Source organism: Dasypus novemcinctus, chromosome 3, assembly GCF_030445035.2.
Source record: "Dasypus novemcinctus isolate mDasNov1 chromosome 3, mDasNov1.1.hap2, whole genome shotgun sequence".
Lineage (NCBI taxonomy): Eukaryota > Metazoa > Chordata > Mammalia > Cingulata > Dasypodidae > Dasypus > Dasypus novemcinctus.
The window spans coordinates 105,002,567-105,018,866 of NC_080675.1; the positions used below are offsets into that span (position 1 = coordinate 105,002,567).

The 16,300-nt window shown below is 40.6% G+C and overlaps 1 protein-coding gene across 1 annotated transcript in view; it reads right to left on the reverse strand.

Moving 5' to 3' along the window:
• Positions 1-13,754: 13,754 nt before the first annotated feature.
• ARHGAP11A (Rho GTPase activating protein 11A) overlaps positions 13,755-16,300 on the reverse strand; it is a 97,465-nt gene continuing 94,919 nt past the window's right edge. The window contains exon 15 of the mRNA XM_058293864.2: positions 13,755-15,788. Within this exon, the coding sequence (XP_058149847.1) occupies positions 15,693-15,788 (96 nt within the window). The 3' untranslated portion in view covers positions 13,755-15,692. The remainder of the gene's footprint in view (positions 15,789-16,300) is intronic.

Here is a 16,300-nt window from a genome sequence, read left to right on the forward strand (position 1 = left end):
GAAAACAAAGTTTTGTTTAGGAAGATATTTTCATTTTCTTAGCCTGGTGAAATAGGGCACAAAAGATGAAGGTAGCATTGAATTAGAGAAAGAACATTTGGCTTTGTGGCAAGGAGTAATGCTCATTTTGCAATTGATTTTATTTTATTTTTAGCCCTTTTTTGAAGCATGGTCAAGTAACTAGCCAAGTACATTTGAGGAATAGCCATCATTCTAAATGCCTCTTCCTCTACTGTTTATTGATGAAGGCCCAAGTATCTCATCCTAATACATCTTGAGGGAACAGGGTGGGGTTTCTGAAAGCACAATTCCTAACATAGGAATATCTGGTAACCATCTGGGAGGAGGTGGGCTGCTTTCAAAGATCTGGGGTCACAGAAATAAATTCAGGTGAAGCCAAAACATATTTTTCCTATCTGATAGAATTTTTGTGAGACTAATTTCTCAAGAAAACTACTGGCTGGTTATATTTTAGCAGGTTGCTTATTAATTTAGTAACCAGTGGGATCATAAAGCAGTGGTGTTCTTGTATCCTTCCCCCTCTCTCACACTTTTCTTTACCCATTCTCATGCCATTACTGGTCATAACTGTGTGCAATGTTTCCCTAGGTTGACTGGGCATCAGAGTCACTGGAGGAACTTTTGAAGAATTGGATTCCCAGAGCTTGCTCCAGACTACTGAATCAGAATTTCCTGGGCTGGGGCCCAAGAATCTGTATTTTTTACAAGCTCTCAGATGATTCTGATTAGCATCCAGGTTTGGGAACATTGGGCCAGTGGAAACAATTCTTTTTGCACCTAAACTCAACTAATTTTAAACAAGTAAACTCTGTTATCAGGAAAATAAGGAAAATGATACCTACATCACAGGGTTGTTAAAGAATTAAAGGATATTACCTATGTAAACTATTGCGATATGAGTTTAATAGGCTGCATTAGTTAATACTCTGGTGTCCTGGAAGCTTACCATAGTCTTTTTCTGAAATAGGACTTAGCTTACTCCTCTGTGTTTAATTCCTTATGAAACTTTGTTTCTCCCTACATCAGTCACCAAGGATAAGGCCATATGTAGATGAATCACAAAGCCCTTATGCCATGTGTTCTAAGCGCCTTCCAAATTCATTGCTGCAAGAAGCGCTCAACATTTAATGCATATTGTATCTTGATATCTCTTTCCAAATTGCTAGTACAGTTTCCATTTCTGGAAATTACATAGACATGTCTGGATCCAACTCTTTTATCTTTGCATTTCCAACTGTTCTGTTTTCCTTCTTTCTTCCTGTCAAATTCTCATATTTTGACAGTTTTAAGACCAGTTCTTCCTTGATCTTTTCCTTCCTATAATATATTGAATAGAAATGAGCCCATTCTCCTTGTTGTGCCTTCTCGCCAAACACAGATTACTCTGATGTTCAGATCCGCTTTCTGTGATGGGTTAACATCACAAAAAGTTTGTGGTTTCATCCATCATAAACAAGAGTGTTTTAAAGGAACTCTGCTTCTTTTCTCCCAAGCCTCACAGAATGGTTGGGACAAAGTGAAATGAGTTTTCAACAAGGAAAGTTATGTATTAAAAATAGTGGTGCTAAAAATATGCAAATTGATTCAGTAAGAAGAATTTGTAAATTGCTTTAACTTAAAAGGAAAGACTCTTGTAGGCATCTACAATGTATAAAAAGGAAAACACTTCTTGAAAAAACTGCTCAGTCCACTGTTCACAAAATGTATGCCAAAAAGCCCCTTCTCTTGTGACATGAGGGCAGAAGTAAAACTGCGTGTGAGAACATCTGATCACACTTCATTTGGAATGTTGCAGCTTTGGTTGTGGGCTCAGTTGTTCAGAGCATATTAACAAATACAGCATTAGCAGTTGACAGTGTTTTGTATTGAACACATCCTTTTGTGAAAATAAAAGAAATACAATATTCACATTTTCAATCCTCCTCTTTATTTAAAAAAAAAGCTGCAATGTGGTTTCAGTTGTGAATTTATTGAAGACATCTTTGATGAATCAACAGTCAAGGCATATGTAAAAAGTGATTTGGAAAATTTTTCACTGTGGTGGATAGAATGATGAGGTATTCCTCCATTCTCTTTTTGGCTCTTTAATTGGTCCCTGTCACTCCCTAAATTCATCAGCTCTTATAATGAAAATAATGCCCTCTCCTATGCCAACCTTTCTCAGTTTCTTCCGGGGTCTGATTGGCTAATTGCAAAGTAATTTGAACGTCTTGGATAACTGGTGCCATGTAAATATAATACACTGTTCCTGTGTCAGACCCTTTAAAATAGCATCATCCAAGCTGAAAGCTTCCAAATCTGTGGAGGATAAATAAGCTAACAACCCAATTCAAAAATTAATAAGTGAAAGTACAGTGAAAAATTATAAAGATAAGCCGCCATCTTCACCTTTTCCTTTATGTCATTGTGTATCTGGGGGATGAGAAAGCTTGGGGTTATGCATGTCTTTGCTGCTCATTGGGTGCAAGACTTTGGGCAATTACTTATCTTCCATAGAACACACTTCCTTATTTTATCAAACAAGAAGTTTGGAAAAATTGTCTCTAAAATTCTTTGATTTACTGTTTGGCCATGGTGAATTGATGGCTAAACTGAGAATCAGATCTGGGCATTATTTTGACTTTTTTTTTAAGATTTATTTGTTTATTTCTCCCACCCCCCACCCCACCCCATTGTCTGTTCTCTGTGTCCATTCCCTGTGCGTCCAAGAACCGATCCTGGCACTTTCTGGAGTGGGAGAGAAGTGCTCAATCTCTTGTACCACCTCAGCTCCCTGGTCTGCTGCATCTCTTATTGTCTCTCTCTGTGTCTCTTTTTATTGCATCATCTTGCTGTGCCAACTCTTCACTCTGGCCAGCTTGCCTTCACCAGGAGGCCCCAGAAATTAAACCCTGGACCTCCCATATGGTAGATGGGAGCCCAATTGCTTGAGTCACATCCGCTTCCCTGCTTTTACTTTTGACAGAAAATTCAACTTACCTGTGCTTTGGTTACCTCTATTTGGAAAATATAGATAATACTTTCTGATTATATACTTGACAGGGTAGATGAGAAAAATATGATGCAGGCTGCCTTCACTTCTAAGAATAATAGTATATAAATGCTCACTTAAATTTATGTATCTATTAATAATAAAATAATACAAGGTATCATTTAAAAACCTAGATAAACTAACTCTGTGATAAGGACTTTAAATATTGGTTATGGCCAAATGGTACTCAGTATCTATTCTCATCACCTTCTATGTGCCTTCTTATATTACAGGCAATGGAAAGCTAGTAATTACATTTACCTCTCTCTCTGGCAACTAGAATTCCGGATGCAGACAAGAATACCAGATGGATGCACTCCCACAAATTTTGAAGGTGGGAAAGAGAGAGAGAGAAACGATTATTTCTGCTGCTATTTCTGCTATGAGCAGCAGTTGCTGCAGGCCAGCACAGTACCACTGCACTAAAACACTGGCTTGAAGGGTGTCAGGCAGTGATCGTAGCCAGACGGTGGCAGCACCGTTAGTTACCACTCCCTAACCTCTGGGATCTTGAACTGGTAAAGCCAAGCCATGACCTCCTGGCTCCTTCACCCCCTTCGAATGGTTTTGTAAGCATTGAATTCCTTGTATTAAATCCCTTTCATCTGGAAGTAAACAGAGTAAATGTGCTTCTTGCACTGAAATCTGACTAATTCTGAATTTGGCACCCAAATGGAAGCTTAATAGAGGTGCGTAATGCAGTGAATTCATTCTCACACCAGTTGGGTGAGATTTGTATTATTTTTTCCCTTTTGGCAGATGAGAGGACTAAAGTCCAGTGAGATTAAACACACTTGTTTGAGGTCACACAAATTTTAAGTGCCAGAACCCAGGGTCAAATGCAAATTTAATCACCAAGTTCTTGTTCCTGTTTACTGTTGCATTGTAATGTTATAGGGTCAGGTACATAATAATAGTGTGTTCTTGCTGATTTAATTTTTATCAACGTGTCATTGACTGCATGAGGGAAGAGTCTATGTCTTATACATCTCTGTATAAATCTCCTGAACCTCAGAGCATAGTTCAGTTTTTGGCCCCCAGAATAGGTAAGCAACTTGGGAAGTTGCTGTTGCAACATTAAATTCATCAAACAATAGGACATGTGGTCTATTAAGATGTGCTTTTACCCTAACCTAAAAGAGCAGCAGCTCTTTTCTAAAAGATTCTTTTTTATGTAACTTTTGAGTTACTATGCTTCTAAACCCAAATTTGAGGACCTCTTTCTGCTAGAATCTTTGCAAATGCCCTGCCTTTGCTTATGAACTTCAGAAGGCAAGGTGTGACATCCACAAATCTCCTGCCAATTTTCTCCATGATTTCCTTCTGAACCCATTAGCAATAAGCCTTCTTTCACTAAAAGGTTGGTTAATTTTTAGTAGCCCCCACCTTCTCATGGGACTTTCTGGCCACCAAGTTCTGCCACATTCAACACATTTTCTTTTAATTGCCAAACCCATGTGTATTTTAGGAGGAAATTTGATCCAGATGTTTCTGATTCATCTACAATTAAGTCACCACGCTGTTGTGAGAGAGCTGCCTGACAGCCAAAAAGTCTTGGTAAAGCCTCTATTTTCCTTTAGAAACAGGAAGTCAGGTATATGAAGAGCAAACACCCCAAATCCTACCATGCTCAGGTCATTGGTGAAATCCAGGCCTCAGAAGGCTTTCAGGAAATGTTACTTTTTTAAGATATTCTTATTTTTTAGTAGTTTTGGCTTGCAATAGTTCTTGTGAATAATGTTCCAGGAGCTGCTTTTGAGAGGTGATGAAACAGACCCACTCCCCTGGTCCATCTTGGGGGTCTCCTAGCCTCAAAGCAACCTCTCCATTGACTAGCCAGTTTCCCCAGATTGCTCTGCTCTAATTAGTAAGACTGTTTCCATAGCACTTGATACTAGTTAAGGGCTGCCATCAGCCCTGTGTGCTGCCCACATGGGACATTCCCATGGTCAGAGGAGCACTGCCAACCCCACCATAACCCAAGGCTATGGCTTCCCACAGATCTGCCCTCATGGTGAGCAGGACTGTTACATTGGTCTGGTCTAGCTTCCTAATACATGGAGCATGTACAGTCATCCTCGGAGTGCAGCAAATTGAGATATTTGGCCAAAGCTCTGTGCTTTGAGACTTCCTAGACTGCCAACACTTGGGCATGACTCAAGGAAGAAAAGGGTGGTTCTATTGACTGCTTCTAAAAAACATCTGAGAATCATAAATATAACTTAGAGTCAACCTTTAAACCCCATCAAAATAAGACAATACCATCCTTCCTTCTTTGCACACATTCTAAGATGACCAGCTTTTTGTGGATTCTTTAAAACATTCCAAAATGTTCATTCATCCAGCTAACAGTATTGCCTTTTTGAGGTCTTATGTGAGGTACCAGGCTACATCAGTCCGCCAAAGGGGTGCTGATGCAAAGTACCAGAACTCTGTTGGCTTTAATAAAGGGTATTTATTTGGGGTAAAAGTTTACAGTCCCAAGGCCAAAGGAAGACCAACTCAAGGTACCATAAAAGGTACTTTATCACCAAAGTTAGGTGCCACAAGTTGGCAGCAGATGGCAGGTGATCTCTGCTGGTTTCAGCCTTCCCCTCTGGGCTTCCTCTTCCTCTTGAGGCTCTGTGGGCCCAGCCTCTTTCCGATCCCAGCCACAGGCTGGCATAGGACTTGTCTCTCAGGGCTTCCTTGTCTGGCTCCACTTTCTTCCCAACATCAGCTGTAAGCTATCAGGCAAATGGTCCATCTCTCCCCGGGGCCTTAGTTATTTGAGCCTTCTCCTTTTTGTCACATGACGGGATCAAAATGACAAAGTTCTGTCCTCTGCATGTTTTCTTATGTCTGGTTGTCTATGTGAGTGTCTGTTAATATCACATCCACCCAGGGGGTGGATATTTAACCTGAATCACACTTTACTGATGTGGTGGAATTAAAAAAAGCCCTAATCTTAACAGGTAATTTAATCAAAGGCATCTCTGCTGGACTTAATACCATCAAAGAGTATCACACCCAGAGGAATAGATTAGTTTACAAACATAATCTTTCTTTTTTAGGGATTTATAAATAATCTCAAACTGCCATACAGGCTTGGAGAAAAATGAGACAGTCCCTGGACTCAAGGAGCTTATAACCTGGCAGTGAGGCAGACATATAAGCAAGTATCAGGGAGAAGTATGGTACAGGAGAAGGAACACCTACTGTACAGTCCAAATTCCAATTCTGCTACTTACTAGTTGTGGAGTCCTCCTTAAACTATGTGACTTCTTAGCCTCAATTGTCTCAACTATAAAACAAGAGAGGGTTAAATAAATCATATATATAAAACCTCTGCCCATTTCATAACTCCTATTATTATGCTTTGTCACAGGGACTGTGTGGAAAAATGGTGGGGTTCCACAGAAACACAAAAGAGGGTGATAAGAGAGCATTAGGGGATTTGGGGGAAATAATGACCTCTGACCTTTATTTCTAGGTGAAAGTTCATTGGAGGAGGATCTACCCAATCAACTTGAGTTCCTATTCTCCTAGAAATGACTTTAAGTATTCTGAAATATTGAGATGGAGAATACATACTCAGCACTGAAGTCAACCTAGCTTTATAAATAGCTCCCAAGGCTCACAAGACCTGGAAATTCCACGTGCCTTGAAATTTCAGTATTGCTATTTTTCTTGCCCTTTCTAGATTATAAACTTCAACAGCCAATGGATTGGTCTGTGCACTATTGCATTGACCTTTCTGAAAATGTAAACTTGATAATACTCCTCCCCTTAAGGAAATCCTTTTGTGACTCCCAGCTTCTTTAGGATAAAATCCACACTCTTTAGCATTTCTGTCACTCCACCTGGGGCAGTCCTGACTCATGAGATGTTCGTGAATGAATCACAGAATCTTAGAGGGAATCTTGGCTACTCTCCTCCTAAATGCAGGAATCTCTCTACGACTTTCCTGATGAGACAAGTCTCTCTGTGTAAAGTTGTAGATCAAGACAGATTCAGGGTGCCCAGAGAAAGGGCTGCTTCTAATGCCAGCCTCTCCTGTGTTTGGTGCGCAGACCACCTGGAGCAGACAAAAGGAAGAGGCATTCAAGTTCCTGGGAGAAGAACCACTTGCCTTTCTTGATTATGTTAGTGTAGCATGGCAAGGTCCCATTGTCCTAGGAAAAGAGTATTAATTGCAACAAATGTACCACACAAATGAAGGATGTTGTTAATGTGGGAAAGTGCAGGAGGGGTAGGGAGTGGGGCAATATGGGAATACCCTATGGTTTTTATGTAACATTTATGTAATCTAAGTATCTTTTTTAAAAAATAAAAAAGCGTATTGAATGGCTTTTAAAAAGCTACTTCACTGGTCCTGGAAAGAAAGGGAAGGGAGGGAAACGGCTAGTGAGGTGGAACATGTTAGAACAGCTCCTCATATCCCTAGAGCTGGCTTTTCCTCGAGAAAGCAGCTGTGACTGTAATTGGAGAATCATGTTGGGGACAGAGTCTGGAATCCTTCTAGGTAAGTGTCTGGATGCAGGACCAGGTTTCACTTGCTCAATGGTAGCAAGAAATGCCAGCAGTGGCTAACCATACTTGAGTGATTTTCCCCTCTTCAGACTGATGCAGTATCCTGGGGTTCTTAGACAATTGTTTTTGGGGGGAACTGAGGGAGATTCTGGGCTACCTGTCAGTAAGGCTGCTGTGTGTTTTAATGACACTGAAAAATAAAATAAAATAAAAACTGGCTATATTTTGAATGCTGAGTTTATGGAGTGTTCCTGCTGATTGCTTAGTGACAAGGGGCTAGTGCTCACTTAGCACTACATTACAGTTTGGATGCTCTGATGGATCTTTCCTCCCTTAAATAGTGCATTCACTGACTATCACCACCATCCCTGCAAAAGAGGTCCAGGTAAGTTCTTGGCTGTAAGAGCAGAGGCAGTATCCATTTTGTCTTATGTTTTAATTTTGTATTAATAATGAGATTACCAGAGTGTGGAAGTAGGGGCTGTCACAGATGCAGAATTAACTAGGCTCTGAACAGACCCTGCTAAAACATTCTCCTTTACCTTACCTCCATCTTCATTATCTTTCAATTTGACTCTGCAATGCCACCCTGTAACAGTTTGAATTTTGTGAATACCAGGAAAAGCTTATGCTCTTAAACTAATACATTCCTGTGGGTATGGGGCCCTTTGATTGCATTAAATTCAGTTAAAGGGTCTTTGATTAGATCATTGGGTAAGAGTAATTCAGGGCTTTTGATTGGACTATGTCAGTGAGGCATGAGCCAGCTTGGGTCTCTGCCATCTTGTTGGGTCTGATATAAACCAAGACAGAGAGAGAGAGAGACATAGAGGAAGGAAGCCAGCCACCATTTTTTTACCTTAAAATGTGAGAAAGGACTTAAGGATCACTAGCATCCAAAGCTTAAGCACAAAGCTCCCAAGAGGCTGGGCCCACAGAGTAACTCAAGGCTGAGAAGACAAACCCTGCCCTATGTCTCCTGCCACATGGAAGGATGCCAGCATCACCATTAGCTGACTTTGGTAAGGAAACATCCTTGTGGTGCCTTGATTTGGACATGTCATGGCCTCATAACTGTAAGCATTGATCACAAATAAAATTCACATAAAAGCCAATCCATTTCTGGTACTTTGAACTGGCAGCCCTTTGACAAACTAAGACACATCCCTTTTCTGAAACATGAACATGGACTCATTTGAGTCACTTCTGAGCCTTTCCACATTGCATCTGCTTTATTGGTTTAGTCTCACTGCTTTGTCTTTCCCATCTCCTAGTAGTCCCCTAATACATGCATACATTATACTTAGATCAGTATTTTCTATAAGTTATTTAGTGAAGGACCTCCAGAAACAGTGCTTCTCAACCATTTTCCAGCCCAGTACTCAATCTCACTTTCTCTTCTGTGCATCCCACCAGTCAACTAGTAGATATAATAATTAACCATGCCCTTCTCCCAGAAGATTCTGCTATCTGCTCCCACAATCCTCCCAGTACAGGCCTGCCTCTTAATGTCTTTCTCTAGCCAACAATCTAAGGTGATATTTCCTATTTTTAAAAAATGTTCCTATTTCAAGTTTCCCTGTTACCCTGGGCTAAGGCAGTAGCAGCTTAGAGATCATCTTGTGATTTTGTAGCAGATACAAGGACCTGGAGACGCCTGTTTCCATGCCAAGCCTGTGAATGGCTGATACCTGTGATACTTCTAGGTGAAGCCTAGTTTCTCTGAAAAAAAGATGGTTCTGTGCCTGGCTGGGTAATTAGGAAAGCTCCTCCTGGCAGGCTCACCAAAGAAATAGACTTCTGTCACAGGAGGCTTGGGGGGTGGAGGTTGGGTTATCATGCTGTTTCTTGTTGTGTGGGCTTTAGACAAAGTGGAGGGCTCCAGTTTTCCACTGTCATATCATCTCCAATTAGCTGCCCAACCCAGACAAACCCCAACTTCCTTACAAAAATGCTTCAAACTCAGAATTGGTCCTCCCAGCAATCCCAGGTAAGTCCTGGAATATTCTGAATTGTTGAAGACAAATGCATTTTAATTTCAGAGCCAACCCAAGGATATTCATGCTGTTGGAGTTAGGGGAAGGGCAACTGACTTTTGACACTTTGACACATGCTGTGGGAAACAGCTGTAGAAAACAGTCAACATTTTTTTCCCTGTTCTCTAGCAACAAGAACAGTCTAAAATGACCCCTTGTAAACTCCTCCAGGATTGTGTGTCCCCTTCACACTGTATAACTCCTCACAGGAGTCTCCAGCTGGCCATGCCCACAGTGGGAATTCAATCAGGATTGATGGCTGATGGTGCTAGCACCATATGCCTTACTTCTGGCTTCTGCTACTTTCCAGAGCATTCTCTTCTTTTATTCTCCACATGTCCTGGAGGTGGCTATAATCACCTTCCCAATTTCAAAGGTCACTGGGCCTGGAGACCCCAAGAAATGAGGTAAGAACCCTTCCCCTACTTCAGAAAAAACTATTTCTGCTGAAGATACAGGTCCAGCCTCCACACAGGAAAAAAAGGACTTTTTAAGTCTATCATTCTGTAGAGATCCCCCTTCTCTACTGCCTTTGAGACTCTACTCTGACCCATCACTAGCCAGTAGGCTCTCTCTCCCCTCACCAGGTTTTTTCTATGCTACTTCCTTCCATGGTATTCTGGGTAAACACTCTTTGTTAACCTGCTTTTTTGTCTTCCTCACATTTTTCCACTGCCCTATCCAGTAAAGCCTCATACTTTGCCCTACCTTGCTATTTCCAGGCCAATGCTCACCAGAGTCTACTCATTCTTTTAAACTTTTAATTGTGGCTTATTATGGAAAAATCAAAATATTCACAACATAGAGATAGAAGTACAATGGACCCCCATGAACCCTTGACCCAGTTTCAACAGTTATCAATTTATTACCAATCTTGATTCATTTATAATCCCATGTCCCCCATCCCTAACCCTATGTCCTACCATCACTACCACTGGATTATTTTAAAGTAAATCCCAGACATTATATCGAATAAAGACTCTTTTTAAAATATAGCCATAATACCATGTAACACCTAAATGTCACCAATTTTCTCCAATTTTCTGATCAATGTCTTTTAAATTTGACCTCTTATCTGTATCAGGATACAAATAAGATCCACATGTTATGGCTCATATGTCTCTTAAGTCTTTTAAAATCTTTACTATTTCCCTATTTATTTCTTCCTTGTCATTTATTTCTTGACAAAACAAGATCACTTGTATTATGGCATTTCCTACAATGGATTTTGTTAAATGCATCCTCATGGCTTGCTTAATGTGTTTCTGTACTCTCTGTACTATCTGTTAGTAGGTAGCTGAACCTAGAGGTTCAGATTAGATTGTTTTAGCATGACTATTTCATTGACAGTTCTTCATATTTATCCCACCAGGAGGCACCAACTTCTGCTTATCTCTTCTTTCCATGATGTTAAGATAGATTAGAATGGGACCTCACATATATATTTTTAATGTAATATTATTACAAAGTCAATAAAAAAAAAAAAGATAGATTAGTAAGTGCAGGTGCTCCTGGCTTTTAGGAATTAACCCTTTGCTCTTTCACACTGGTTTTATCAGTCATTGATGATTACTGCCCATTCCCATTACAATCTCATTTTGAAGTCTATATGAAAGAAGATTTTTTAAAAATTTATTTTACTGAAATTTTAGATTACATAAAGATTACATTAAAAATATAGGGGATTCCCATATGCCCGACTCCCTCCCACTCCCACATTTTCCCACATTAACAATATCCTTCATTATTGTGGCACATTTGTTGCAATTGATGAACACGTCCTGAAGCATTGCCAATAACTGTGGATTATGGTTTACATGCTGGCTCATGCAATTTTGTAAGCTATAACAAAATATATAATGACCTGTATCCATCATTGCAACATCATGCAGAACAATTCCAATATCCTGAAAATGCCCCCATATCACACCTATTTCTTCCTCTCCATCTCCTCAGAACCTCTGGTGACCACTGCCTCCACATCAACGATAAAAGTGCTTCTATTGCTAGAATAACAATAAAGTATATAGCAGAATAATAGTAAGTCTTCTTTAGTCCACTGTTCATTCCCAGTCTTGAGGATTTGGGGATGGTGATGCCCAGGCTGCCTGTAATTGAGAGGGGGCTTAGATTCCATGGGCAGATAAATGGAGCTAAGGGAAGATATTCTGTCATCTTGTTTCTTTCTCAAAAGCCCCTCATGACAAACTTGTTTTTTTCAAGACAAACTTCTGTTTTTCAAGACAAACTTTGATATTCCTCAGTGATTGCTGAGATGGTTCACACTGTTCCTCTCAGCAGTGATTTCTGCCTTTTGGAGGTAACAGATTCCTTTGAGATTCTGGAACTTTTTCATAGGAAAAAAAACGTGCACAGGCACACAAAATTGTAGCTAGTGTCAGACGAACTTGGACCTCAAGGTAACCCCACATTCTACAGGCTTGCTGGGCAGTCACGGAACCATGTCTAGCCTGACCTCCCCTCGAATCTGAAGTCTTCACTTTCCACAATAATGATTCTTTGTTCCCTGACCTCACAATCTACTTCCTAAAGTCCAATGATCTTTACCTCTGTACAGCTCTGCCTATTCAGTGTATTTGTGACAACTTAGACATCATTTATTTTCACTTGAAATTTTCCCTTCCCCAAGATTCCAAATTCAGCTTTCCTGTGACCATTAACTCCTTGACTTCTCCCTCCCTTTTTCCTTTATATTTACTGAGGCTTATTTTTGTCCATATCATTTCCTTCATTCTTTTGACCTTCTCAGATCATTGGTCTCAGCTCAACCTATACAAAGTCTATAATCTGTAATGAAACTTCTTGGCATTGCTTTCTCTGGTGTTTTAGAATCTTCGTCCTTTTGATGTTCAACCACGTGTCACACCTGAGAGGTTCACTCTTTCAATCTGCCCTGTCTGCTTTTTGTCCCAAGGTACTGAAACTAAATAAAATTATCAAAAAATGCTGACCAGACCTTATGAATTCAGACTAAATTAAACTGGGATCTCAGTGCTGTTCACCACTTGCATTAATCTTTTCTTAATTCCCTATCTCCTCATTACCCAAAGTGTGGGCCAGCAGCAGCAACATTACCGAGGAACTTGTGAGAAATGTAAAATCTAAGGCCCCACCCTGGACCTACTGTATCAGAGTGTGCATTTTAACATTATCCCCAAGGGAATCTTTTTCACAGTAAAGATCAAGAATCACTGTTGTATTCCCCACAATAGTTTTCTAAATATTTCAAACAAAACTTAACTCTTTTTTTTAAGGAGGTACCAGAGATTGAACCCAGAATCTCATACATGGGAAGGAGGTTTTAAACCACTGATCTATATCTACTCCCCCACGACAGTTTGTTTTTTTCATTTGTCTGTTTGTTTTTAGGAGGTACCAGAGTTCGAACCTGGAACCCCATACATGAGAAGCAGGTGCTCAACCACTTGAACTACATCTGCTCCCCAATAATTCTTTTATTTTTAATTAAAATTTTTTTCCTTCTCCTCCCCCTCCCCCTGCCCTGCTGTTTTTGCTGTCTGTGTCCATTCACTGTGTGATTTTCTGTGTCTATTTCTCTTTTTGTCTTTTTTTCTCATCTTTCTCCTCCAGGATTCACCAGGATTTGAACTTGGGGACATCTGATGTGAAGAGAGGTTCCCTGTCAACTGGGCTACCTCAGTTCCTGGTCTCTGCTGCACTTCATCTTGACTGTCCCCTTCATCTCTCTTCTGTTGGGTCATCATCTTGCTGTGTGACTCACTGTGCAGGCACTGGCTTATGGCACAGGCACTGGCTCACCATGTGGGACCTTGTGCGGGCACTTGGCTCACCAAGCAGGCACTTGGCTTGCTGCCTGGGCACTTAGCTCACCATGTGGGCATTCATGTGAGCACCTGGCTGACCATGTGGGCACTCGTTTTGCCACATGGACACGTGGCTCGCCATGCAGGCACTGGCTCCCCAGGCATACTTTCTCTTCTTCTTTTTCACCAGGAGACTCCAGAGATCGAACCCATGTCCTCCCACATGGTAGGCAGAAGCTCTATCATTTGGGTCACATCAGCTTCCCCTCAATACTTAATTCTTGATTGCCCCTCTGGATGACTGTATTGGTCAGTGTCCAATCAGGAAAACAGAAATAACTCTGAAGATTTCAAACAGAAGGAATTTAATCAAGGAAATTTTTCACACAGGTTATATAGAGCCAGGAAGCCAAACAGGAACTGGTGAAACCACCCTGAGATTAAAAATAGCAGATGGCATGATGTCACCAGACTAACCAGGGAAGGAGACAGCAGGAGATGGAGCCCCAACAAGGATGTGGCTACTGAGAGAGAAAAAGGAGAATGACCTTGCTCCTCCCATTCTCCTGCCTTCTATTCTCTTCTCAGTGACCTCACATTAAACTCAGTCCCAGATGACAAACGGACCTGGAAAGAACAGTCCACCATTCACAGAACCACAGGGGAGGGAAACGAATGCATCTGAGGACAAGCAAGCCAGACACAGGCCCTTGCCTTCTCCATCTTCACCTACAAGCGCCTTTGAGACTGACTTCTCTCTTCCTTCTTCATGACCTCAAAACATCAGTCTTTAGTCATTTTCTCTTCCTTCTGTCTAGTCTCAGAGAAAAAAGACATCATTCAGTTTTTTCAAGACAACAAAGCCTGGTATGAAATGTCACTAAATCAGCTACAAAACCCAGAATTGGTAGGATAGAACCTCCCAACTCTATATGTCTCAAGAACATGAGGGAATTCTCTTTTGGAATCAAGTGAAAAGGTGCTTTTGAAATCATGCCCCATGATGTGGAGAAATTACTGCCAAAGCCCTCTAGGAAAAATATTTCCTGCAATGAAAACAGTGCCAATGTATTTCTTGATTTTCATAAGTCATAATAACATAGACTCACATATTAAGTGAATATGGCCAACTGTTTCTATTAGAGAAATCATTAACATTTAGACTTAATGTGCATTTAAGGAAATTAAAATCAAGAATGGCCTTTTTCTCTGCGTTCTTTCTCACTGCCATCTCCCTTTTAAAGACAAGGAAATTGAGGTCAACGATATCAAAGCCTGAAGCCATTGTCTCCTCTACAGCAAGGGGTTGCAAAGAGCACTGAACTAAAATAATCCCACCAGTGAGCTGATATTCCTGTCTTCCTTTCAATGAATTGATTTTCTGACCTTGGGAGGAATTGACTGAAAGAAAATTGTACAGCTCTTCATAAAAACCAGCACAAGTGTGCTCCTGCACCTGCCATTCCAAATGTTAAAAGCAGGGTGGAGATGAACAACTTAACTTGGTGCTCAAGGAGACCTGGACTGTACGCTCTGCTGAATGAGGGCCTTGGGGGTGTCAGTCTGAGACACCAGTGCACCTCAAGAACCCAGCCCTGTGTCTGGCACATGGTAGAAAACCATTTGTTGAGTGTGCCACTTTCAGCTTTTCATGGAAGCTGTCTCAGTTCCACCATCTATAAATGGGGCTAATTATACCAACCCTCCCCATCTATTTACAAGATTATTGTCAAGATCAGAAAAGATGACGTGCATGAAGATTCTCTACTAAACAAAGAAACTTTCTATAAAGCTTTAAAAAAAGCCACACACTTGTGCTTGCATACACATTTATTAAGATACAGCTAAGTGAAATTGTCAGCTCCTCCTCCTGAGAACATTCTTATTTATTGGTGTGTAGCAATGCCCAAGGGCTGGACGAACTACATAATCAAAATCAAATGCCAGACTGACCAGAATACTACAGCTCCCAAATACCACTGTAAATTCCAACAAATCTGAGGACATTTCATTTACAGTCTTGCTTTTATCGTTGTTGACATATACATTTTAATGTTAATGCTCATTGCAGGCACACACACACATACACAAAAGCTCTTATTCTAAATTAGCAGGAAGCAGAACCATCAATGTCACTGGCAATGTAATATCAAAAATACAGTGGCTCTTCAATCATAGTTACTTAAATAAGAAACAAGCTGCCATTCACGGGGGCTTTAATAGCACATGCACATAAGCAATACTGAGGACTAATGATAGTGCAGGTTTCCCTCCAGCATCTTCACTTTACTCAGGGTCCTTATCCTCATCTGAAAAATGGGGGACTGATTTCTTTGCAACAACGTTGTCTAGTCTCTGTCCTTGCAGGTATGGATTAACACTCTGGAAAATAAAAAGACATAGTATTACACATAAAATATCAGCTACAGACATCTCATAAATGACATACAAGAGAATTGTTCCTGGCCTTTTGGGTTAACAAGGTTAACAAGGTATCTACCACCTAGCAAATGACTACATCAGTGCACTCATCAGTTTCTCAATGGTCTATGAACCATCCTCTGACTGACAGATAGCTGTATCTGCCACACAATAATCAGAATCTTTTTGGCACAAAGATTTGAGGTGAAGCTGCTAATAAGCCCTCATTATTAACTTAGATATCAAGTCCTAGATGAAAGGGAATTCTTATTCTTATTCTCCGGCCCCGTTTAGGTGGGAGAGGGAATCTGAAGTCGATTAAATTATTTTACAAGAATGTTCTAAAGATGACAGCAGGGCAGGACTAATTGGGAAGTAACATCTGGAGACTCATCACAGGATCATCCTGTTACTGCGATTGAGTCTTCCATGCCAGTGTTCTACTGAAGCACATTCATTAGGGCTGTAGCAAT